At 42.3% G+C, this 26589-nt stretch overlaps 1 protein-coding gene across 1 annotated transcript in view; it reads right to left on the reverse strand.

The window, feature by feature from the left end:
• The window catches only part of LOC138964211 (protein MON2 homolog), a 625692-nt gene extending 599303 nt beyond the window's left edge, over positions 1-26389 (reverse strand). The window contains exons 1-18 of the mRNA XM_070336107.1: positions 25860-26389; positions 25250-25316; positions 24902-25029; positions 24504-24635; positions 22651-22783; positions 21795-21895; positions 20898-21023; positions 19756-19950; positions 17516-17640; positions 16770-16897; positions 15651-15804; positions 14602-14759; positions 13549-13630; positions 13035-13213; positions 12487-12617; positions 11654-11758; positions 9486-9643; positions 92-179 (exon numbers count right to left, since the gene is read on the reverse strand). Coding sequence (XP_070192208.1) covers positions 92-179; positions 9486-9643; positions 11654-11758; positions 12487-12617; positions 13035-13213; positions 13549-13630; positions 14602-14759; positions 15651-15804; positions 16770-16897; positions 17516-17640; positions 19756-19950; positions 20898-21023; positions 21795-21895; positions 22651-22783; positions 24504-24635; positions 24902-25029; positions 25250-25316; positions 25860-25976 — 2307 coding nt within the window. The 5' untranslated portion in view covers positions 25977-26389. The remainder of the gene's footprint in view (positions 1-91; positions 180-9485; positions 9644-11653; positions 11759-12486; positions 12618-13034; positions 13214-13548; positions 13631-14601; positions 14760-15650; positions 15805-16769; positions 16898-17515; positions 17641-19755; positions 19951-20897; positions 21024-21794; positions 21896-22650; positions 22784-24503; positions 24636-24901; positions 25030-25249; positions 25317-25859) is intronic.
• Between the last annotated feature and the right edge of the window lie 200 nt (positions 26390-26589).

The raw sequence follows: 26589 nt of genomic DNA on the forward strand, positions 1-26589 counted from the left end.
AAAAACAACACAAAAAACAAAAACAAAAAAACAAAGATAATACAAATAGGGAACAAAAAACACTCACAGAACAGAGGCTATTTTTTCTTACCCTGTTGGCGTACGCGACCTCCATGGATTCTGTGGACAGCTTGCACAGGGCATCAATCAGATGATGCAGTGCCACGTCATCCAGATATCTGTGAGAGAAAAAAAGCATACCGAGTTCAAATAAGTAAAGTAAGAGTAAACGTTGAACTGATACTATCCAGCTGAGGGAGAAAAAGAAAACCAATCAGTAACAGGAAAGGTCAAAGCGGAGTAAAAAAAAAAAAATTAAAAAAAAGACAGACAGAGAGACAAAGCTGAACCTTTGGGAATGGTCCATAATACCTAAGTCTTTGTCTGTGCTGTCCTTGTGTTGGTGAGTACCGATTTCTTTCGTTTTTCAACTTTGTTTATCTCACCTACAGTCACCTTAATTGTTGTTTAGATAATAAAAACAGGGGGAAAAGCCTTGTAGATCAACAAATACGGCATTGCTTTTATTCTTCTGTACTTGAAACAAAAACAGATGTGTTTGTGTGCAGATCTTTGTGATGAAGCCGTTTATTTTGACACCATTTGTAGCAGTAGAATAGCCATTCGTTCCCCCACTGTATGCAACAAGAAGTTTGATTGTATATATATCAGGTAGCGTCTACAGTGAAATGGAAAACAACACCCCCCCACCAATCAATTAGTTCATAGTTCCCGTCTAGCAATAATGGTGACATGCTGAACAGTGAAAGAGTTCCACTGTGCTGAAATATTGGCTGTTCACTTTTCTCCTCCTCCTTCTATTTTTCTCCTTCTGTTCCGCTTGCAGTGCTAAAACCTTGAATATTGAGTTGCAAATGGGACAGAGTGTCAAGAGGCCTTGCAAATTAGATTCCCAGAAACGAATGTAAAAAAGTGGTTGACCCAGAGCGGCCAGACAGATGGGACACAGTCGCTTTTTAACGCCAATGTATTACTGAATTAGCCCTCGTCTGAACATTAGCTGCATTACCATACGGCGGAAGGCGTTGTGTCGCATCTACGATGTGTGAGTAGGTGACATATTCCATCAAGGAAAAGGCGTACAGATCTTGACTCAAAGTATGGATCTGCTGACCAGATTCGCTCTGAACAAATCGTCTCGATTATGTGTACAGTGGAGCCCCTGTCTTAATTTAATACTCCTCTTACCCACTCCCACCCACCTACCCACATGTACCCCACCCCCATCCCCACTACCGTCCTTTTAAGACTTTAGAGTGACCTTACTTTTTCGGATGTTTTTTTCATAACCTCTGTACATGTACCTGCGTTTTAAGACTCTCTCCTTTTTCAGATCTAATTTTCTCAGAATTAAGGGCTTAAAAAGGGGGTTCTATTGTGGCTCTTTACTAAAAGTATTGGGCTCTGGACTGACCAGATTCGATCTAAATAGATCATCTGGATTCTGTGTATGCCTTTTCTGTTATGGCTTGTTCCGGCTCCAAGTCGTCTGTTCAAACATGAAAGAGAAGGAAAACATGGGAGAGGCATGACGGAGTCTATAAATAGGAGATGGGGAGGAGGAAAAGACAGGGCGCATAGAACAAGGGATGCAAATACATGTAGTGGATACAACTTATTCTTCTTCTGCGTTCGATGTTGGTGGCCGTGCTAGATCCTCAGACCAGTGGCTGCCAGGAAGTCCGCAGTCTTGCGCAGTTCGTCGGCAGGACCCCAGAGTTTGGCTCCAACACTGGTCTCTTCTTGCCAGAACTTTTGGCGTATTGTCTCTAGATGGGGGCAGTTCTGGAGAATGTGCTCCGGAGTTTGCTCTTCCGAGCCACATTCACAGTGTGCGTCATCCGCAAGGCCCAGTCTCTTGAGGTGTTTCTTCAGTCCACAGTGCCCTGTCCTTAGACGGAAAATGGTGGTTTGGCTTCTCCGGTCTAGTTTGTTGATGGGGTCTTCCTGTGGGTTGTAGTCTCCGTTTCTCTTTTTCCAGTTTTCTTTCTTCTTCCGTTGTAGAAGAGTCTTGGCTTCTTTGTACGAGGTGGAGTTGTGTGGTTGGGGAAGTCTCGCACCTCCTTTTGCCAGCCTGTCCGCTTCTTCATTGCCGGCAATGCCGACATGAGCCGGTATCCACTGGAGCACCACCTTGTTGTGTTGAGACAGGGTGCTGAGCCAGTTGTCGAGTTGCCTGGTGGGGAGGTCAGTGGGGCCAGACAGAAGGGACTGGAGGGCGGACAGGGAGTCAGTGAGGAGGACGATGTTTTGCCGACTGCGGTCTTCCCCTGCTGCGTGCTCTGCTGCAGTGATGAGGGCGTGGAGCTCGGCCCTGTAGTTCGAGCTCAGGTCACCAGCTGGGACGGAGAGGGAGGTGGTGGTCCCGTTTGGGCGACGGGTGTAGACGCCACTGCCTCCATTCCTTACGGCGTTCTCTGAGGAGCCGTCTGTGTAGACGTGAGTCCAGGTGCAATGTGGGTAGCGGTCTTGAATCATCTCCATGGCGAGGGCCTTCTGGACATGTGGTGACTGTTCGCCCTTTGCTGTCAGTCCTGGTACATCTGTTCTGACTTCATGGAAGCTCTTGCGTGGGGCCCAGACGTCTGAGACGAGTGTCTCACAGCAGCTGGGGTCAGCTTCCAGAGCTTCAGCATACTCCGTTTGGAGGTCCTTGACCTGATGTTTGAGGCTCTTGAGACTGTGCCAAAAGGTCAGGTGTCATGTCTACTGTCCCGAATGACACACGATTGCTGACATTTCACCATTGCCAACAGAATAAACAAATAAGAAATAGGTAGAAAATGAATGTGAAAACTGACTTTAATTGTTGATCAGTATTTTCTATACCACTAACAAATAATCTACTTGCACATAGCTGTTTGGCAAATGTATGTTGCATGGGACACACTGACATGAAAGTGGAAGATGTTTTTCCCTCTAGAGAAACTACATATCAAGTTACACTTTTTGTGCTCTTCCATTCCAGTTGGCAATCAATTGTTAACGCATGTTATTAGAAAAAATAGAACGAAAACAGATTAGATAGAATGAAAAATGTACTGGTGATGTCATTTGGGACATACTGACATGAAAACGTCACCTTTTGGCACAGTCTCTCTTTCGTTTCAGCCTGTTCTTGGTGCCCTTGTTGAGGTTTTGGTGAAGTGGGTGAGTGGTCAGTCTCTTCATCTTCTCTCCCTGGAGGACAGCTTTGTACTCTCGTCTGTCCTCGAGTGGTTCCAGGTCTGTTGTTTTCTCCATTTCTTGGATGGGTGTACTTTTCATGGCACCGAGGATGATCCTTAGCCCCATGTTCTGGACTTTGTCCAGCTTTCCTTTGTTGGTTTTGGAGGCAGTGGTCCATGTTGAGGAGGCGTATTCCATGACCGGTCTGACAGCGCCTGTGTAGACCTGTTTCAGAATGCCAGAGTTTGCGCCCCACTGGGTTCCTGCCAATTTCTTCATGAGCGAGAGCTTCTTCATCGCTCTTCCTTCTGTCGCTTCAATCTGCGGCTTCCACGTCAGACGTGTGTCCAGGGTGACTCCCAGAAACGTTGGCGTGTCGACCTGTGGGACTGCTTGGTCTTTCAGTTTCAGCAGGACCTTTTCCTTGAAGGTGGCGAGTGAGAAGAGAGTGCTGACCGTCTTGGTAGTGTTCAGCTGTAATGCCCAGTGTTCTGACCAGCTGGACACGCTATTGATGGTGTTCTGGATACTGTGTGTTGCTGTGGAAGTGTGTTCTTCTGCACACCAGACTGCAAAGTCATCCGCATGCAGGGTATTCGAGACATGTCTTGGCACCGTTGTTGTGATGTCATTTATGTAGACGAGGAAAAGGGTAGGGGAGATCACTCCGCCTTGTGGGACACCCTCTCTCAGCTTCACGAGGTTGCTGGTCATCCCGTCTACCATCACTCTTGCTGTTCTGTTGAAGAGGAAATCACTCAGCCACTTGAACATCTTGCCACGGACGCCCGCATGCAAAAGCTTCAGTAGCAGCCCTTCCTTCCAGACTGTGTCGAAGGCCCGGGACAGATCAAAGAACACTGCCAGGACCTTCTTTTTCTCTTGGAAGGCATCTTCAATCTCCTGCGTCAAGAGGGCAAGCTGGTCTTCGGTGCTGCGATGTTGCCGGTAGCCTGTTTGGGTGGGTGCAAGGAAAGATCTGGACTCAAGAAGCGACAGCAGTCTCTTGTTCACGATCCTTTCCAGAAGCTTTCCAACGCAACAGAGTAGGCTGATGGGTCGATAGCTGGATGGGTCACGCTTATCCTTTCCTTTCTTCGGGATGGGTCTTATAAGGGCGACTTTCCAACTCGGAGGCACAGTGCCTGTCGACCAGCTCTGGTTGTAGATGGACAGAAGGAATCGCTTTGCACCAGGGCCGAGGTGCTTCAACATGTCGTTGGAGATGCCATCAGGGCCTGGGGCCTTCTTCTGCTTCAGCTTTCTCAGTGCTTCTTCCAGCTCACGGAGGATCAGACGTTCGGTCATGCATGGGTCCAAATCAGTACTTGCTGTGTTGTGAAGTGCAGCTCGAGTCTGGCTTCTGACATCCTTCAGTCTGTCAGCAGGGACCGTCACTGTACTATCCGCCTCAAAAGCTTTGGCGAAGACATTTGCGGCTGTTTTGCCTGTGACATCTCCGGTGTTAGTGTGGAGGGTGACCTTCCTCCTCCCAGAGTTGCCCTCGTTCAGTGTCTTAGTCAGCTGCCATAGCTTTTGAGTGTCTTTCTCCATGTTTAAGGAGGCCGTTTTCTCTCTCCAGCTGTTCTGGGTTTGGCGCTGCTTTTCTTTGTCAAAGTCTGTCCTTATCTGCGAGTGTCGCGCCACATTTTCAGGTGTAGGGTCCTTCTCCATGTTTTCTCTCGCTTCGCTCAGCTTCTTGTGCAACTCTTCCAGGGCGTTGTTCCAGTACGGTTTGTAGTCACGCCACCTGCCTCTTGGAATGGACTTTTTCGCTGCCTGGAGTATGGCGGAGTTGAACATGGAGGCGTTCCTGTCGACACTGTGCCTATCGAAGGTGATGGACTTTGTGTAGAGGTCAGTGAGTTGGCTGAAGAGCATCCAGTTGGCTTTCTTGTAGTTCCAACTGGGCGGCAGTTTCCCTGTGCTGGGGATGACCTGCTTGGCAATGGTCAGGATTGTGGGTTTGTGGTCACTGCCTCCAAGTTGCTCGCTGACCTCTCTCTTCGTGATCTTGTGGACGTTGTCAGTGGCTATGGCAAGATCAGGTGTGCTGGTCTTCTTCCACACTCTGGAATAGAAGGTTGGGGGATCATCAGGCTTGTTGACAAGGACCAGCTGGTTTTCGATGAGCCAGTCTTCCACTTCTCCTTTTGCATCCAGACTTGGATAACCCCAGCTGGGGGAGTGGCTGTTGAAGTCGCCAACTACAATCCAGTCTTCAGTGCCAGGTCGAAGACAGTGAAGTTGCATCATCTTGTTGGGCGGACTGTAGAGGTTGCAAATGGTCAGGTTTCTTTCTGGGAGAATGAGCTTCACGGTGATGAATTCCATGTCAGCATCTTCTGATCTTTGCACCTCTATGGAAGACAGGTTGGTTTTTACCAGAGTTAGGACTCCACCTTTTGGTCTGTTTTCCCGGTCAAATCGATGTGTTTCATATCCTCTTACAGAGAATCTATGGGAGCTGTTGAGATGGGTCTCTTGGATGCAACATATGTCTATTTGTTGTGACTTGAGGAACTGAGTGGATACAACAAAAGCAGGGAAAACTGCCGAAAATGATCAGAGAGATAAGGGGATCCTAGCTGCATGTTAAAAACATGATTTAGACACTGATTTTATCACAGCAAAACTGCACAAATCCTTTTACAAATAAAATAAACCAGTCACTAAGGTCAGGTTAAACCATTTACTTCAGTTAAAAGCAAATATAAAACAATTCTCCTTTATATAAAGAAACACAAACCGATGAATTTACAAAGACAATGACCCCAAAGTTCTGGACGAAAAGAGAAAGACATAGAGAATGTTCTTGTTAAATCCAAACAAAATAGCACTACCAAATCAAAAGCAAGTTAATTTGCGTTCCAGTGTGGAAGCACCCAACTTGCTCTGATTCTAGAACAAACCCATTTGCTTCTCACGGCTGTTCCTAGCTTGTGTTTTAGTGTGAGTTAAAAATAGCCCAGCAGAGAGAATAGTTTGGCTACCAACAGCTGCAGCCAGCACACTGTTAAGCTCGCTTGCCTGTTATACCCAACTGCTTCCGTGCTATACTGGGAGATTGGCCTGATCAGTGCATAGCCCTGAGAGAGATACTAGCTGCTGTGTTATCTCTGCTGTGGGGAAAGGATGGGTGCTAAATAGCTAAATAGCCTGCAGCTAAGGAAGCAGAAATGAAGCCTTGGGAACAGCTGTGTTCTACCAGCATAGCCAGCTAAATGGATACAAATAAGGACACGTCATACTTTCGTAAATGACAGGAAAGAATGAGACAGAGAAGCAGGAAGGGTCGCCCACCTCATTGCTGTGATGCTGTCATACCATTTTAAAGTTGTCATATAAGAAAGAACAAAAGTTATAATCTTACTCTGCAGATTTTGTTTTCTTAAAGTTTTGACTGATCCAGATTCTTGGTTACCTTTCAACTTCAGAGAAGGTATTAGGCTTTTCTTGGGCACAAACCCACGATTACAACCAGGTCTACAATCACAAAACTACATTAGGATATCTGAAGATATTCCTTTTTTTCTTCTACAACTTATAAGCCTGATTTCAAATGACAGTCTTTAAGATCATTTCAAAGGAGCCAGAAAAAAGATGAGCTAATCTTTTAAAGAATCTTTGGCTTAATTTCTTCACATGTGCATCAACAAATAAGAATAAAGTTTCCAGAGAAACACAAAAAAATGATGCTCTAAATAACAAACATAATTCTCACTCCTCTGAAACTTGTAAGCAAAAACTTTGTAAGTTTTTCAAACAAAAGCAATAAGATCCGTCAGAAGAAGCTAAAAACATCTACACTTTTTTTTAAACAGAAAATGGGATTGCAGCAGAACGTGAATGAGTTGCACCCACGCTGATGACTCACATGCATTAATAATAATAATCAACATTCTTCTATAGCGCTTTTCACTAGCAAATGGCAGTATCCGGGCGCTTTACAAACTGCACTGGACATTAAAATTCAACATTTCACCCATAAAATAAAAATCATAGCCATCTCGAGACACCTAAGAATGTGAAAGACAACACCCAGAGGCTTTGCCCAGAGTGACATCAAAGGTTACTTTGTGGAACGTTTCATTATAAGACAAAATGAAAAATTCAGTCTGTAAGTAAACATTCCATAAACTAATCTTTCTTGTTTGTTATTTTTGATTTTGGAACATTAGCAGTCTGTCTGTTTCAGATTTACAGAGTGAAAACATTCATGTTTTGGACTGTCAAGACAGGGATTTATATGCCAAATGATCAGATCCATCAGCGAGGATGCAGTCTTTATATCCCATGAGTGAATCACAAATGTCCGCAGCAGGGAACTTTTTAAAACTAGCATTCAGGGCCCGGTTTCGCCCAGACATTTGCAGAGCCCTTAGGACTTTATTCCAAGAACCATCACACGGGAGTTGTCTGAATTCTATATCAACAATGTGAAAGTAAAACTCCAAATCAAACTTTTGGGGGAAATGAGTTATCTCCCTTGCTTATATAAATTCAAAACTTTAGGATATTTACAATACTTTATGGCCTCAAAAGCATGTGAAGGCATGTGCTGCCCACTCAGTGTCACCATAAATTCAATTCCTGCTTACATGGTTTTTATGGAATGAGTTACCTTCCTTCCTTGAGAAAATTCCAGATAATTGAGCAGCAGGTTCAACTGATCAAGTAACACCCTTAAATGCGGTATGCTGTTATAAGAGTTACCTCCCGCCCATGGATAACAAAGCAAGAGTTACCTGTATTCAACAATGCCCAATGGGGAGGTTCATTATCTGAGAAAGGAAACAATGAATCGAGAAACTAAAACCCAGGTGCACATCTGCATGCACACTATCTTGTTCCTGCCTCTTGCAGACTCTGAGGTATGGCGACCACAGACACACACACACACACGTACATCCATTCCTATATATATATAGTAGATAGAGGCAATTGTAAACTTTCTGTGATTTCTTTTGGACAGCATAGATGGATTATTTGATGCGCAGTTTTACACAGTTCAACACTGGTGTCTGTCTGTCCCGAGTCTTGGAAAAAGAGACATACCAGCATAACAAAGATTTTGAACTGCTTTAGTGGAACCCCACTAGCTTTAAGGCCTTGAAAAATCTGAGAAAATCAGGTCTTAAAAGGAGGGATTGCATCTCAAAATGAAGGTAAATTTACGGAGGTTGTGAAGAGAAACCCCCCGCGGGTTAGGTGGAAGAATTTACCCGATGCTCCCCAGCATGTCGTAAGAGGCGACTAACGGATTCTGTTTCTCCTTTTACCCTTGTTAAGTGTTTCTTGTATAGAATATAGTCCATTTTTGTAAAGATTTTAGTCAAGCCGTATGTAAGAAATGTTAAGTCCTTTGTACTGGAAACTTGCATTCTCCCAGTAAGGTAATATATTGTACTACGTTGCAAGCCCCTGGAGCAAATTTTTGATTAGTGCTTTTGTGAACAAGAAACAATTAACAAGTGGCTCTATCCCATCTCCCCCCTTTCCCGGCCCGTCGCGATATAACCTTCGTGGTTGAAAACGACGTTAAACACCAAATAAAGAAAGATGTGAAGAGAAAATCTCAAACAGCAAGGTCTTAAAAGAGAGAAAGTCTTACAAATCAGGGGATCTTAAGAGATGGGTCCTGCTGTATATTTTGTAGTTTGGTTGTTTTGCTGAGAGAAGAACAAAGAAATGGAAAGTACTAAGAATTAAGAAGTAGTCATGTTCTTTTTCTCTTTCATCCCATGTGCCTCTCTGTCCACAACTAGAAGCTCAAAGCTACTTGTAATGAATGTTTCAGACAAAAGTGGACGCAACTAAAGCTTAATTGGTACAACTTTCAATGAATGTCACACTCTTCATGATGGAGTATTACAGTTCTTGGACAAAACAAATGCTACAGTAGGATGCCGCCCTTTTCAAAATCGCCATTCCCTTAACAGTCCTCCCTATATATCTTGTGAATGATCCAAAAGACTAGCAATGATCAAATAGCAGAAACTTCTGAGGTTTGTGGGGGTAAAGTTTGCACATTGTATTAGAAGTTGTGCAACAAAAGACTTAAATCCTAAACTCTAAAGGCCAAGTTTCCTGGGAACTTCTTCTTCTGCATTCCTGTGTCCCAAATTAAAGAAACAATGGATTTTGAAAATGTTCAGTGGTTCGGTTCCATCTGACGTTGTCGTGGCAAATAAATGTCCTGTTCTCTGGGAACACACCAATAAGGAAGCGCCAGGTTTAAATCCTGATCGCATGCTGATCAACAGCTTTAAAAAAAATGCATCAAATAAACTCACTGTGAGCTTTCAAAGAGACGTGACAGCATGGCAGACAGCACAGGCAGGTCGGCCATGACAGCGGTGGTGATGACAGTGCTAGTGGCTTCAGTGATCTGCTGACCGGCTTTCAGACTGCCCCCGTTGGACGGCTTCAGGCCAAGGATCCACACCAGGTGCTGTGAAAGGAGAAGAATGAATGCAGTGATCAACACTTTGTCAAAGGCCCGCCAAAACTGTTTGTTTCCAATGACAAGTCAAAAAATATTTCAGTAGGTACATCAGATTTGGTTTTTTAATTGAAGTTGTTTTTGTGTTTTTTTCAAGGTTTTTCGCTGGTCAGAATTTGTGTACCCTAGATGTCAGAAAAGAGGAGCTTCCCTTATGCAGTCTGCAAATCAAGTTCTGTTGAAAGATGAAAACAAAACAAAAAAAGTTCCAGGGTCAGGAGAAAAAGAAAGGTTCGGTCAGGGAACCGGAAACTGTTAATAGTTTTGTCTACGCCTTATATCTACCTCCTCAACTTGGCATTCTCCCTGATATAGCTGCCCATAACAGAATACTCACACTAAAAGAAGAACCATCAGTAAGCAGACACGCTTGATTTTAAAGCTGGTAAATGTGTGAGCTGCTTTCAACATCAAGGTGAAAAAGTCTAGCTCACTCATATGTTTCGTAACCTTTCTGAATGAATTTAAAAATATCTTACAGCTCCGTACAGTACAAGAGGGATGTACACGTACAATTTAAAGCAAAGGTTCTTTTCCTTTTTCTTTTTTAAACTAAATCTTAATATACTCCTGCTGTACATAAATTATTTGTAAAACTGCAAGGTTTCTTACCAAACGGAAGATATATCTGATCTTTAATCAACATCGACAGTACACTTTATTGTCAAAACACAAGAAAAACAGAAACAATGTAAATTACTTGTTAGAATATTTTTTCTCTTGATCAGTATCTTTATACAGATATAATACAATATTGATTATCAAAAACAAGACTTCTCTTTTTGACCCTCTCTTTCAAAACAAGAAGAGCAAACGCTCGATCGAGTCACTTTCGCAGTTCTGAATATTATATGAGGCATCAGATGGACAGGAAGAAATTGCTATTCACAACACAATACAGATGTAAATAATTTGATGTAAAGAATAATCCTATAAAGTTTGAATCAAATCCGATGAATAGTTTCAGAGATATGATATTTCAATTTTTTTTCTTCAAGACATACCTGTGACCTTGAAAAAGGTCAAAGGTCACCAAAGCAGACGTCAAAGTGTAGAGGTCACTGGGAGTCACGTTCACATAAAATTTGAGCCCGGTCACTTTTATAGTTTCCGAGAAAAGCCCAACGTTAAGTTGTGTGTTGCCGAACAGAAAAGGCTAGTTATCTCCCTTGTTTTTCTGATAACGTTCGTAAAAGGCTACAGATGTAAATACTTTGATGTAAAGAATAATCCTACAAAGTTTCAATCACATCCGATGAACTTTGTCAAAGATATAAAATGTCTAATTTTTCCTTTGACGCTGACCTGTGACCTTGAAAAAGGTCAAAGGTCAACAAAACCATCGTTAAAGTGTAGAGGTCATTGGAGGTCACGACTAAACAAAATATGAGCCGGATCGCTTTGATAGTTTCCGAGAAAAGTCCAACGTTAAGGTGGTGTCTACGGACGGCCGGCCGGCCGGACGGCCGGCCGGCCGGCCGGCCGGACAGACTAACACTGACCGATTACATAGAGTCACTTTTTCTCAAGTGACTCAATAAAATCTCTGACGTCCAAAGCCAAACAAAGTTCAAAAAGACACATGTGAATAATGGCGTCACACAAGAAAATGTTTGCCATTCATCAGCATGTCTTGCGAGGTAGTGACAAAGAATTTCGAGAACGAAATTTGTCTCTGTGACTTCAATTAATCAGGAGTACAAAATTAGTCTTAAGGTCACTGCCACGCTGTATCGGTTAAGTGGAACCCCCCTTTTACAACCTAAAAATTCTGAGAAAATCAGGTCTTAAAACCGAGAGAGTCTTAAAATGGAGGTATATCCACAGAGGTTATGAACAGCACATCTGAAAAAATAAGGTCTTAAAACGGAGGAAGTCTTAAATTGGGGGGTCTTAATAGAGGGTTTCCACTGTATCGTATATCGATCATTAAAGAGAGAAAAAATGTTTCCCCTATACCTGCAGAGTGGCGAGCACCAGGTGCCAGGCGGTGCCAAGGATTCCCCCGTGACAGTGAGCAAGACTCAGCAGGGCTCGCATACACTGGATGTTCTTTGCTGTCAGCTGAAATATCACACACAAAGCATATTTGAAACGTTTATGTCATCCAATATTCATGTACAGTACTGCAGCCAGAAGAGTATTGTAGGTTGGAAAGGGTGTATCAGAAGCACAATATTTCATGAGGTCTGTGGATTATATATCCAGTGCTTCTTTTTTTTTTCTTCGCTGAATATGTATTGAAGAAATCCGATGTTAATTCCAGCTCGGACTCTCAAGAAAGAATGAACTGTTGCATACCTGTGATTATTTGTTTGAGTTTACCAATTTTTAGCTTGGCGTAACATGTAGCCATTTCTGTTACAACGTAGCATGCTACACTGACAGTTGGCAGCTCTGGCAATGGAACCATTTTTATATCTGTTATTGCAATGTGATTAACAAGTAATAATTAAACAATTTGTCAGTTTTTCTGCAAATTGCTCTACACTCACACACACACACACACACACACACACACACTTGTAAGCGCACACACACCCACACACACACACACATACACACACGCACGCATGCACACGCACAGACACACAGACACACAGACACACACACACCCATCCATCCTCGGCTCTGTCGTGATTCCCAGTCAACTCTACCGCAATTACATTAAGTCAAATATAGAATGAATTAAAAAGAAGAAAAAATTAAATAACTTAATGAAACTATTTAAATTTTGGGAAATTAAAAAATAAAGATACAAGGAAGAAAACATCCAACAGTTATAAACACACCATAACAGGCCCTTGGTGAGCACCAGCGGGGAGGGAGGCTGTTGGAAGAGCTGTTCCCACGGCAACCACCTGGCTCCTCTCTATTGGCTCCATGGCATACTGAAATTCCTGGCTCGATGTGCGATTCAGTGCTAAAAAAAAGAAAACAAAAGTTAATGTATACCACAAACGTAGGACTGTCTCACTCTGTGTCATGGCTACTATGCCAGTAAAGGGGTACAGTAGGTGTGGTAAATGTATATGTCACAACAAGAAGATATCGGCTAATGATAAAAAGAATGTTTTTTGTTTTAATGTAAGTCCTGGTTTGTTTGATTTTTTCAATCTTTCCGGGCCACACTTTTCATCCCATACATCAATTCTATTCTTCAAGTCTCCAGGGCAAATCAAATCAGCCTTCCCATTTTGACTAGTATAGATCCTGATCTGAAAAGATTCTTTACATTTCTCGCATTTCATAATTCAAGCAACATAAGCCTATATACTCTTTAATGTAGGTTATTTGCAAGAAATGATAACAGTTTTAATTTTGTGTTCTGTAAGCCTACATTTAGGACTAGAAGCGTTGTGGGTGTTGAGGATGGTGAGAGTGTAGTGGGGAGGCAGGGAGGCCTTGCAGAGAGCTGTGATAAATGCGTCTCGGGGCGTCATCATTCCCAGGTGACCGCACAGGTTGGCGTACGTCTCCATGCACTTCAGGATGGACTCTGTAGCACTCTCATCCGTACTGATGAAAGGATAAGAACAAATTGTAATCTAAATTGGACTATAATATATAATATATCACAATTTACTCCAGATTAAAAAACAGATGATGGGTTCGGTTACAAAAAAAGACATTTATTAAAACTAATGTTAATGCAAGTACATTGTACCGACTTTTTAGCCTTAAAAACAAATCTGCCAAAAAAAAAGCAAATACAAAATTCAAAAAAGGCTGTAACACACAATGATTTTTTTAATGCAATTTTTAGTGTCACAGAAAGAAAACTTTTACAATATAATTTCTGGGGGGAAAAAAAACCCACACACATCTCAGATTTAAGTGAACAGCTATTTTACCTGGCATCCAGCAAAAGTGAGAGAGCAGCTAGCATCCCACACCATGAGGAGTTGATCAGCTCTTCATTCAGCTCCTTATTGGCTGGAAACATAAAGTGCATGGGCTGTACGGTCCTTCTCTGTGTGTTACTGTGTGCCACAAGGCAATATTTACAATTAGCTGAAATTTGGATTGTGACTTACAAAGCTGCATGAAAAATCAAAGGTTGATAGAGCACTGGATTTGTGATCCCAGGGTCAGAGCTTCGAATCCGGGCCGGGACAGACACAGGTCAACTTTATGTGCATACTCAGAGACGGTATCCATGTTCCAGCCCCGTGTCACCACTGTGGCACGTAAAAGACCTCAGTCATTCTGCCATAAGTGCAGGAGGATGATTATACCTAAACATGCTGACACCTGGGTAGCGCAACTCTGTAGCTGCTAGCTTTCCACTGGGAGGAAGCGACCTGAATTTCCCAGCGATGGGACAATAAAATAATGAAAATAAAAATGAAAAATGAAAACTAACTGTTCATTGAATGCCAGATATGTTTCACCTCATTAACGTACATTTTTATTTTCATTTTCACAATTTTTTTTGATCCCATCATCAGGTCACTTACCCCGTGAAAAGTTAGCAGCAACAAGAGTCGCGATACTCAAGTGTACGTGCATGTTTAGGTATAATCAGCCACCTGCACTTCTGGCAAAATGACCAAGATCTTTTACGTGCCACAGCTGCGACACAGGGGTAGGACATGGATAGCATCTCTGAGTCCCCACATGAAGTTGACCAGTGCGAAAGTGTAGTGCTCTTCCAACTGAGCTACTGAGGCGCCTAAAATGGGCTTTTCGGGTGTTTTTTTAAAAAAATTTCCAAATGGAATAAAATTGGAACCGCCCTTTCAAGACATCCATAACTCTGAGCAAATTAGGTCTTAAAATGGAGGTAAGTACACAGAGGTTAAGAACAAAAAATCTGAAAAAGTAAGGTCTTAAAAGGGGGGGGGGGGGAGTCTTAAATTGAGGGGTCTTAAAAGAAGGGTTCCACTGTATCTTGACAAACATACCTCCAGGAAGCCTGCCTTTGCCTTTGCCCTTCTCCTCCACATCCCCCAGGATGAGAACCCTGACGCTGTTGACGATCTCCAGCAGGCAGTAGAAGGCGATGGACACACCGAAGCCATCAGGTATCATGGGGTGGTCAATCTTGTCCAGCATCTCCAGGCTGAAACCGTGCAGTAGGGAGTCAGTACGCAATCAGTGGTCAATTAGTTCAGCACTTTATGAGTCCAATAAGTACTCATGGTCAAGCAAACACTACGCAATCAATGGTTAATTAGTTCAGCACTTTATGAGTCATGGTCAAGCAAACACTACGCAATCAATGGTTAATTAGTTCAGCACTTTATGAGTCATGGTCAAGCAAACACTACGCAATCAATGGTTAATTAGTTCAGCACTTTATGAGTCCAATAAGTATTACCACGTACACAAATATAATATCATTCTTCTGACAGCTAATCATAAGAGAGTGCATGCTGATAAATGAAGCAGCATATAAATATTAATCTAACAATGTTTTATCTTGTCAATGTCGTTCAGATGCCCGTAGCTGAGACTTTACCATTTATATGGCATACAAAAATTAGAGCTGCATTTAAATAGACAATACCGGCCATAATTGGTATTGTTTCATCGATTATTACTGCACCAGTTTCTGATCAGTACTGGCTGCGAGTATCTCCATGCCCGTATACAAACACGGACAAAAGCCACACCTATTGGCTGGTGCTTGCAATATTTTAACCATCTGGCATCCACTGCAAAAACCCATTACAGACACAATATTGGCTTGTTTGTTACAAAGTCACACACACCCCCCCCCCCCCCCCCCCCCCCCCATGCCGTCTTTTTCAGCCCCTTAACTAAATCCAGAGTATACACATGTGGATTCCAGGGCTGAAGTGTATGAGAAAGTTACTGACCCGGTGGGAACCAGCTGCGGGGTCCAGTTGGTTGAAATCACAAACAAACCTCAATTTCAACCAATCTGACCCCTGCGGCTGGTCTCCCACCTGGTTGGTGACTTTCTCGTGCACATCACCCCAGTACTCACAAAACAGATCTGGTCTGTCCAGTAGGAATGGAGACCACCAGTGGTATCCACACTCCCCGGTACATGAAGGCGGGCTGGGGGCTGACTCCTCCCCCGACAGGCATACCAGCAACCATAGCTGGGGGCGTTCCTTGTGTATCTGGTAACTTGGAACCTACAGAGAATAATGAAAATCACATATAGCAAAGCATTCTTGAACCTTTTTCTTTGTGCATCCTTGACAATTAATCCATTTTATTGTAGATCAGTTTGTTAGTTTGTTTGTTTGTTTGTTTGCTTAACGCCCAGCCGACCACGAAGGGCCATATCAGGGCGGTGCTGCTTTGACATATAACGTGCGCCACACACAAGACAGAAGTCGCAGCACAGGCTTCATGTCTCACCCAATCACATTATTCTGACACCGGACCAACCAGTCCTAGCACTAACCCCATAATGCCAGACGCCCGGCGGAGCAGCCACTAGATTGCCAATTTTAAAGTCTTTGGTATGACCCGGCCGGGGTTCGAACCCACGACCTCCCGATCACGGGGCGGACGCGAGTTACCACTAGGCCAACCGTGCCGGTATTGTAGATCAGTGGCCGGTTTCACATTGTGTTGTGTCAGTGCATACCCTGTTCACAATTTCCTATATCTAAAACCATGTTACACAGTACAATTTGTTGCACTCATTTATTCTAATCAGTTCCTACAAACCCAATCTATTCTAGCTACAAGAACACAAAAACGTACACCACCAACTACAACAACAAATTGCTTCCTCCTCTGATTACACAAACACGGAAAGAATTGTACTCCATAATTTTCAAGAAAAAAAAGTCTCAAAGATCTTTATGAGCATAAAACTAAAAACTTTGCCTCTTCAGTAAAACTATAACTTTGTCTCTCCAACAAAACTATAACTTTGCCACTCCTACCAAACTATAACAATTAAATCACCGTTTCTTTAATTTGAAGATTCTTAAATATAATGTATATTGTTGCTTCAATGAAGATTTATTATATAGAACATTAATTGAAAGGCGCTTAGAACTATATTAGGATTTGCGCCATATAAATACCCTTATTATTATTCTTTTATCTTGCAACACCACTAAAGTACGAAAAAGTGCCTCACCTGACTGTGAAGCTGGTCCACCGGGAGCGTTCATGAACTGTGACTGAATGAAGGCGCCCAGGGCGTTGACAATGTCACGGAAAACCTTGGTAGAATGCTGCTTCATGTCGTAGCTCTCGCAAAAATTCCTGCAAAGTTTGCACAGACTAAAACCATCTGCTTGAATAAACATTCTTCTGTTAGTGTCATGTTGTCAATTTATAAGCAACATTTTCTCAGCATGGATCTTGCAGGCATAATTATGTGTGTACATGACACTGACAATGAATATATAATACATGTAGAAGAATCTGCAGTCCCTCACAAGTGAAGTACAATTGAAGGGAAACAACCACAAGATAACAAACCAAAACTAGTCTAAAAGTTGCCTCCCTTGAATAAGGATCAACATGAACGGGATTATTCCCTATGTATGCTTTTTCCAAGCGCCCCCCTCCCACACACCCTTAATATACCCTACCCCGTTCCACAAATCAATGTTTGCCTTTAACTCACAAAATTAGAAAGAGAAAAAGGCTGTCAAAAAAATCATCAGACCTAATCCTTCTCACGCTCTGAAAATGTGTTTTCCATTTCATTTTCATTAGTTGTGCTCATCATATATTGTAAAGCTAATTGTTTCCTCATGATCTTCTGATTTTTAACTGCACACAGTCCAATAAGAGGACATGTACCTTCTGCTGTCCTTTCCTTCGCAGGTACCACTGTACTGTTAAACCTTTAAAAGCAGCGAAACATTAACTCACTTGATAAGTTCAGGTTGAACAGACAGTTTGTGCAGCACTTCTAATGCCAGACATCTCTGCCACATGGGTTTTTCTGGTTCCAGAAATTTCACCAGCAGCGACAGGAAAATCTCACACTCTGTCACCTGCACAACAGAAAAGAACAAGAAGGGCAAAGCCCATACGACTCACATGCTTTACACATTTTTCCTACCAAAATACACGTGACCTTGACCCAAGGTCAAGGTCATCCAAGGTCATGCAACACAAAGCTGTTAATTCAAGACATAGGAAGTACAATGGTGCTTATTGGCCCTTTCTACCATGAGATATGGTCACTTTTAGTGGTTCACTACCTTATTTTGGTCACATTTCATAAGGGTCAGTGACCTTGACCTTGATCATATGTGACCAAATGTGTCTCATGATGAAAGCATAACATGTGCCCCACATAATTTTTAAGTTTGAAACAGTTATCTTCCATAGTTCAGGGTCAAGGTCACTTCAAAATATGTATACAATCCAACTTTGAAGAGCTCCTGTGACCTTGACCTTGAAGCAAGGTAAACCAAACTGGTATCAAAAGATGGGGCTTACTTTGCCCTATATATCATATATAGGTGAGGTATTGAATCTCAAAAACTTCAGAGAAAATGGGAAAAATATGAAAAATAGCTGTTTTTTAGGCAACATTTATGGCCCCTGCGACCTTGACCTTGAAGCAAGGTCAAGATGCTATGTGTGTTTTTTGGGGCCTTGTCATCATACACCATCTTGCCAAATTTGGTACTGATAGACTGAATAGTGTCCAAGAAATATCCAACGTTAAAGTTTTCCGGACGGACGGACGACTCGGGTGAGTACATAGACTCACTTTTGCTTCGCATGTGAGTCAAAAATGTATTACAGTCATAACTGTCTATAACGACCACCAAGAGTGGTCTTTAGAGAAGGGTGGTCGCTATGGAAAGGTGAATTATAAAGACAACAAAGTCGTCAGGGATCCTTTGGGGGTGTTGGTAATGGACAGGTGGTCATTATCAAGAGCAGGGCAGGTTTGACTGTAGTATCATAGCTACAATGTAACTTACCCCTAACAGCTTATTTTCTGACAGCAGCAACAAAGTACAGTCAACCTCCGCCTGCCCTCCCCCTTCCAGATATGATTCTTTTTCAGTATTGATGTGTTAAATATGGATCAATGCCTTGTTTTACTCTAAACCATACTGCCTTTACTGACCGGCAACGAGTAGTATAATTTTCCCCGAGTACGCAGTAGGAGGGTCCAGCAGACTTTAATTGTGTGTCTGTGTGTGTGTGTGTGTGTGTGTGTGTGTGTGTCTGTCTATCTGTCTGTCTCGACTTAACAGCTTATTGCTGGGAAACTACTGGGCGCAGTTCGTTCAAAAGTTGATACACTAACTTGATAATAGGTCCGATTGATCGTATGAAAACTTCATAATGTTACCTGGGACCTAAATGCGAAATATTCCACAAAAACGACTCTTAACGGGGGGAGTTTTTGCGGTGGGAGGCTGGTCGCTTTGCGAACAGCCTGAACTAAAGGGGAGACTTGTAGGCGGCTGAGCCGAACACGTCACGCAGTGACGAGAAAAGCATGATTTGCAAGCCAGCCGCATTTGGTCTCGGCAAAGAAACTACAATACAGTGCTTGGTCTCGGTGAGACTGAAAGAGAGAGAGCGACAGATACACACAGTGATTCAAGGCGCACAACTATAGTATTAGTAAAGTTGTCGTAGCACGTCCGTCTATGGCCAAAGTGATCCGGGTTCGATTCCCGGCATGGGCGGTCTATTTTTGTTTTTTTGTTTTTTTTTTAATTCTTGTTTACTATTGTTTATTATGAACGTTTTAATGTTTTATTTCACTCTAATAATTGTTTTAATTGTGTAAAATAAATAAAATTTTTTATTTTATTTTTTTAATCCAAGTGATCCGGGTTCGATTCCCGGCATGGGCGGTCTATTTTTTTATTTTTTTATTGAATTCTTGTTTATTATTGTTTATTATGAACGTTTTAATGTTTTATTTTACTCTAATAATTTTTTTAATTGTATAAAATAAATTAAAAAAAAATTTTTTTTTTAAAATCCATGTGCACAAGACAAAAACTTTCATACTGGGGGAGCGAGCCAGTCTGAAGAGTACTCGGGTCCAGCGCCAGCGTTTTTTATTATGAGAACACATACTGACAATATTCGTACATCAAACATCAATGCCTGGTACAAGCTTCACTTACCAGCAAAGAGTAGTAATTCTTGATGAGCACACTGACGATACGAAGCAGTCGCATAACGATGGGAAAGAACGGCTTCTCCACAGGGGCGGGGGAGGGAGGGGGAGGTAACCCCTGGCGGTACTTGAGGCTGGGGGAGAACAGCTTGATCACCAGCGGGCACACTTTCTCCTTCAGCATGAAGCTGAACTCAGGATGCTAGAGGGGAAAAAGATTAAAAAATATATAAACTAAGAAATAATGTAATAACATAAATAAGGAAAACTTCGAAAAGAACAAAAATTGGAAATGCTACTGTAACTTCACCTTAAAAATAATGAACATACTTGTACTATCATTCAATAAAATAAAATACTTTCAGGATTTCATTTAGCCATCAGGTATGAGGTGCATGAGCAATATCTCAAAATGTAGGTGCTCCCAATACAATGTTTTGGTAACATCAACCTGACATCATATGCAGCCTATTTCAAAGTCTAAGGTTTCAATCTACTAGAATACTTGAGTAGTGTAAAGTAAAGCTTTAACCATTCTGAACAAGCATGAACATGGACAAGCGGAGATACTGGTGGATGAGATGAGGGATAGAATGAGGTGCACTTGTAGACCGTTCCCAAGACATTTCTGTGAAATAGGCACCACGCATTTACTATTGCAAATGTCCTTACGTTAATTTAAACAAAATTATTTTATTATCACCACTAATATAATATTCCATTTTCCTCATCCTGTCTGCCATGTGAAATATTCTCCATGCAGATCAAAATAAGTCTTTAGGTACAGTCGAACCTGTCTATAACAACCTTCCAAGGGACCAAAATAAAGTCATAGTTATTCTAGACAGGTGGGCATTATGGAAAGGTGGGCTATAAAGGGAAAAACTTTGTGAGGGATCCTTTGGGGTGGTCATAATGGGCAGGTGCATTGTCGTTATCAAGACGTGGTCACCAGAGCAGGTTTGACTGTAATTTCAAAGGATGTCTCATCCAACTGTAATAACTGTAAGCAAATTGAGATACAGTGGAAGCCCATTGTTAAGACCTCAAAAAATCTGAGAAAATCAGGTCTAAAAAGGGAGGGAATCTTAAATTGGGGTGTCTTAAAAGGGGGGTTCCGCTGTAATTGCAATGCTAAGCCAAACTGACAGCGGAGAAGATAGAAGGGTAGGAGGTCAGCACAGCCTCCAGCAGCTCCAGTCCAAAGGTTCTGGTCATCTCCGTCATCCCCACCAACCAGTACGGCTGGTCAGCGTTCACCAGTTGACACAGGTCCTGGAAACAAACAGCCCCACATTTCAACAGTGTTTTTTGGTCAAATATCATACACGTACAGTACGTACCTGTGATGAAAGGACACCATTCGGTTGAAAAATGAGAGCGTAACAGTGCCGCCTCAACTTTCACGAAAAGCCTGATATGACGTCATCAAAGACATTTATCAAAAAAATGAAAAAAAAGTCTGGAGGTACCATACTCAGGATCTCTCATGTCAAGTTTCATGAAGATCGGTCCAGTAGTTTTCTCTGAATCGCTCTGCACACACACACAGACACACATACACCACGACCCTCGTCTCGATTCCGGGCCCTCTACGTTAAAACATTTAGTCAAAACTTGACTAAATGTAAAAAGAAGAAGTCCCCACGTTGCAGGTGCAGGCCTGTCATGAAAGGTATATAGTTTGGTCAAGGTAATGGACAAAGGGACAGCAAAAAGTGTCCTTTCATGGGAGGTGTCTTCTCACTTGAGGGGCCTGAGCGTACCCATATTAATTTGGTGAAGTCGACTTCGCGAAGTCTACTTCATGAATCTCACTGCACAAAGCTTTGGCACTGAATTTTCAGTAAAAATACTTTGCAAAGTCTTTGCGAAGGAAACTTAGGTCTCAATTAAGGAAAGCTTTTACACTAGCGGTGCCACTGAGTACAAAGGTGATTCTAACATCCAAAAGGGAAGATTTACACATACACGTATAATCGTTTTCAATCACCCCGTCATACAGGCAGCCATACTCCACCTTCAAAGGAATTCTTCTGGCCTTACCTGGAAGAGTAGGTAGGCATCTCCAGCACATGGTCTCAGTGATTTCGGTGGAGTCTTGCTGCCGGCTTTCAGCTCTTCACTGTTCAGCGGCACTGGAGGTTCTGTATCAATGAGAAAAGCATCAAAAGAGAAAGTTTTCACAACTGCCTTGAGTGTTGTTTTTTTAGCAATGAAAGTGACACAGAGAAAACACATATATACATTTGTTTCTTGTGTATTTAAACAGAACCTTTATATTCTATCTTATGCTCATGCAGACAAATATCAGCTGCACCCAACAAATCAAATGCATTGGACCTATCAACTTCTGTGAGAAGCATCAACCAAACTTTTGGAGCATAGCTTTGGCAAGTCACGAACTTCACTTCATAAAACCCAATGCAAACCAGCACACTTGATCATTGCTGTTTTACATTCTTTTTTCAACGGTTTTGATACCGTCTATCTATGAAAACCAGCAACAGATCTATATTTACAGAAAAAGACGAGACTGCATGATGTAAGCACACCAATGATGAGACAAAGTGACAAAAATTGTCTGTTCTACTGAATGGAGCACTGGGAGGCCAACAAGGTGGGTTTAACAAAAGGGGAGGAGTGATGAGTGGAAAGATGCAGCAAATCACCAAGGACTTAGAGGCCTGTAGGATATAAAGCTGATACGAACTCTCTCTCAACAGTTTACGTATGAGGTGTCTGAAAGCACCACCGTATGGAGGGGTTCTGCGGGCATCACAGCAAAAAGGAAGAGGGACATTTTTCTCGGACTCTCGAGGCAGATGGCAGATAGTAACACTTGGTCTCAAGACTGTCAAGGAGATATCTATTTGCACCACAACAACAACCATCCACCTACCTGTGGTGGGAATCTGATCCTCGGCCAGCACTCTGTCCAGTATGGCACTGACCAGCTGTTTGATGGTGGCAGCCGCCGTGTTGATGGTGGTGCTGTCTTTGGTGAAGTGCAGACGGAAACACAGTACCACAGCCTGGACACAAAGCACACCCAATATAAGACTCCCTCCCTTGACCTTGTTTTCTTAGATATTCTGTTCGTAACCACTGTAAATGTACCCACATTTTAAGACTCCTTCTTTTTTTAAGACCTGTATTTTCCCAAAGTTTGGGAGGTATTAACAAGTCGCGTAAGGCGAAAATACAATATTTAGTCAAGTAGCTGTCGAACTCACAGAATGAAACTGAACGCAATGCCATTTTTCAGCAAGACCGTATACTCGTAGCATCGTCAGTCCACCGCTCATGGCAAAGGCAGTGAAATTGACAAGAAGAGCGGGGTAGTAGTTGCGCTAAGAAGGATAGCACGCTTTTCTGTACCTCTCTTTGTTTTAACTTTCTGAGCGTGTTTTTAATCCAAACATATCATATCTATATGTTTTTGGAATCAGGAACCGACAAGGAATAAGATGAAAGTGTTTTTAAATTGATTTCGACAATTTAATTTTGATAATAATTTTTATATATTTAATTTTCAGAGCTTGTTTTTAATCCGAATATAACATATTTATATGTTTTTGGAATCAGCAAATGATGGAGAATAAGATAAACGTAAATTTGGATCGTTTTATAAATTTTTATTTTTTTTTACAATTTTCAGATTTTTAATGACCAAAGTCATTAATTAATTTTTAAGCCACCAATCTGAAATGCAATACCGAAGTCCGGGCTTCGTCGAAGATTACTTGACCAAAATTTCAACCAATTTGGTTGAAAAATGAGGGCGTGACAGTGCCGCCTCAACTTTCACGAAAAGCCGGATATGACGTCATCAAAGACATTTATCAAAAAAATGAAAAAAACGTTCGGGGATTTCATACCCAGGAACTCTCATGTCAAATTTCATAAAGATCGGTCCAGTAGTTTAGTCTGAATCGCTCTACACACACACACACACACACACACACACACACACACACACACACACGCACATACACCACGACCCTCGTTTCGATTCCCCCTCGATGTTAAAATATTTAGTCAAAACTTGACTAAATATAAAAAGGGGGAGGTGGGGAGGGGGTCACTGTACCAAGTAATGCTCAAAAACAGAGAAGCATTTCAACATAGCACACATGGGCAAGGACAAGACACAAAAGGGTAAGACAAAATTCTGGCACCAGGCAGTCAGGGTGTGTCCAAGTGGAGGAACAGTCTTTATCCCATGCAAAAAGCCTGGGCAGATCCCATATACTGCACTAGTTTGTTTGTTTGTTTGCTTAACGCCCAGCCGACCACGAAGGGCCATATCAGGGCGGTGCTGCTTTGACATATAATGTGCGCCACACACAAGACAGAAGTCGCAGCACAGGCTTCATGTCTCACCCAGTCACATTATTCTGACACAGGACCAACCAGTCCTAGCACTAACCCCATAATGCCAGACGCCAGGCGGAGCAGCCACTAGATTGCCAATTTTAAAGTCTTAGGTATGACCCGGCCGTGGTTCGAACCCACGACCTCCCAATCACGGGGCGGACGCCTTACCACTAGGCCAACCGTGCCGGTCTAGTGCACTAGTGCGCACAATTGTTTTTACATGAAGGACTGAGCACTCAAGTCATTATCATTATAGCTGTTGAATCGAGACAGGAACGCAGAAGAAGAAGAAGATTAGAATCAACAAAATATTAGCTGTAAAGCAGCTAAACTTGAGCTGTCCAGTGTATAAAGTGTAGGTCATCTTGTACTGACCTTGGCTAAAGCGTCGTGCTGGACAACAGAGTTGGTGGTCAGCAGGAGGATGGCTGTCTGCAGCAGTTTCAGTTCCTCCTGTCCTGACTCCATCAGTGACCACAGCATCTCAATGATGTGCTCCGCTGCGGACTGGAAAATCAGAAAATAAAAACATGCACATAGATTCCTAAAAAAAACACAAATGCAGTTGATAGATTCTTGATTTTTTTAAGGCTCAAGGAAAAATTCAGAGTGAAAAGAGAGTCTGAGTGGAGTACTATCTGACAAGTGCTCTCTCTATTTCTCTCTCTCTCTCCTTTCACACACACACACACACACATACACACACACACACACACACACACACACACACACACACACACTCTCTTGTCTAACAAAACTTCACAAGCACTTACTGTTGAAATAGCTTCATAGGTGATCAGTCTCTGAACACATGAGAGGCAGAGAGGAATCAGTTTTGGATTTTTGGTCTCACATCCCAGGACGAAAGGTTTGACTATTTCAGTACTCGCTGGAACCAGGCCTGGCAGAAATAATGCAGTGTATTATGTATCATTCAAATAACTATGCACACAGAGACACATGCACACAGACACCCACACATATTCACAGACACACACACACACATGTAGAATATACATACACACACACACACACACACACACACACACACACACCCGCATGCATACACACACACACACACACACACACAATTATAACAATCTGCCCAGCCCCAAGATTACCTGCAATAATGTTGCCTTCATTTTTTGTTGAAATGGTCCGAAGTTTGAGCTGTATGGTCTCTGACGCCTGAAACAAAACAACACAAAGCGTGGAATTGGGGTGCTATAACAAAAGGCATACACTCCTTCTGACCTGCGTGGTTAAGCTAAGCATTGATTCTACATTGAATCATGTCATAAGAAAATTTAATACATTTGATCATGTCAATGTCGAGTTTTGACAAAAACGTTGTTAATATGAACACGTACTGGGCATAATCATAAATAGTTTCGAATAGCTCACACACACACACACACGACAGTATCAATAAAACGTAATGTATTACTATCCACCTCTCTCTTAGAGGGCAAAGCTGCATGCATCAGTGATTTTGACAAGAAAATATAATGCCAGGTGTGCGTAGAAAAAGCATCAACATTGAACTTGGACAATGTAATTGACTCCCACATGCCTATGTGTTAGCCTAGACGTATGGCTTGTGTCATTAATCGGGAGAGATGAAGAGATTATGCTCAAATGGTATCACACACAACAGGTGGTCAGGAGCACTCAAGCAGACACCTACAGTTTGTAAAGTGCATAGATCATCTCAAACATTTTACCCCTTACCTCTTTCACCTCCGGGTGTTTACGTTTGCTGTCCGAAGAAATGGTACGGAGGTCGTTCTGAAGACTGTCCAGAAGCTTCTTAGCCACTTCGGGGCTATTCTTGATTCCAGCATGCATGTCTGAAATGTCGTCTGCTACACACACCAAAGATGGTTTTCTTTTCAACTGGAAGGGGCCGTTTGTTCGTCTCCTCGATACTGTTTTCAAGCTGTCCTTTAAATGTTCAATGCAAAAGTCAGATACCTTGCGTCAGTACAGAACAACTGAAGACATGCTGCGTCTCTGAACTTTTTAATCCACTAAAACGTCCAATGACAACAAGACAAGAATTGTCTCGTCTGCTACTCTTTCGACTTTCGCAATTCCAGAGATATGTACACTTGCTAAGCCACACACCTATTAAGTTCGAGATACACACGGATGGATTACAATCCAAACGAATACAGAGAAATGTGTTTTTTGAACTTAGTATCGTCCTCTAACAGAATGTTTTCGTCACCAACACCTATCGGCAGACGGGGGCTGCCATATTGGAAATACGACGACAAATTTGCCAGGGTAGACAACTCTCAAGGATATTTTGATGACTGGGTGACGCCCTCGTGTAATTTTTGCGTTGTGCTGTATATTTCTGTTCACTGAGTCAGTGACACCGTGTCTGTTCGATTTCATTGAGTGTTTTGTTTATAGTTTTGTGTGCACATGAAGTGTAACACGGAATCGTTTATTT

This window comes from Littorina saxatilis, linkage group LG4 (assembly GCF_037325665.1).
Source record: "Littorina saxatilis isolate snail1 linkage group LG4, US_GU_Lsax_2.0, whole genome shotgun sequence".
Taxonomy (NCBI): Eukaryota; Metazoa; Mollusca; class Gastropoda; order Littorinimorpha; family Littorinidae; genus Littorina; species Littorina saxatilis.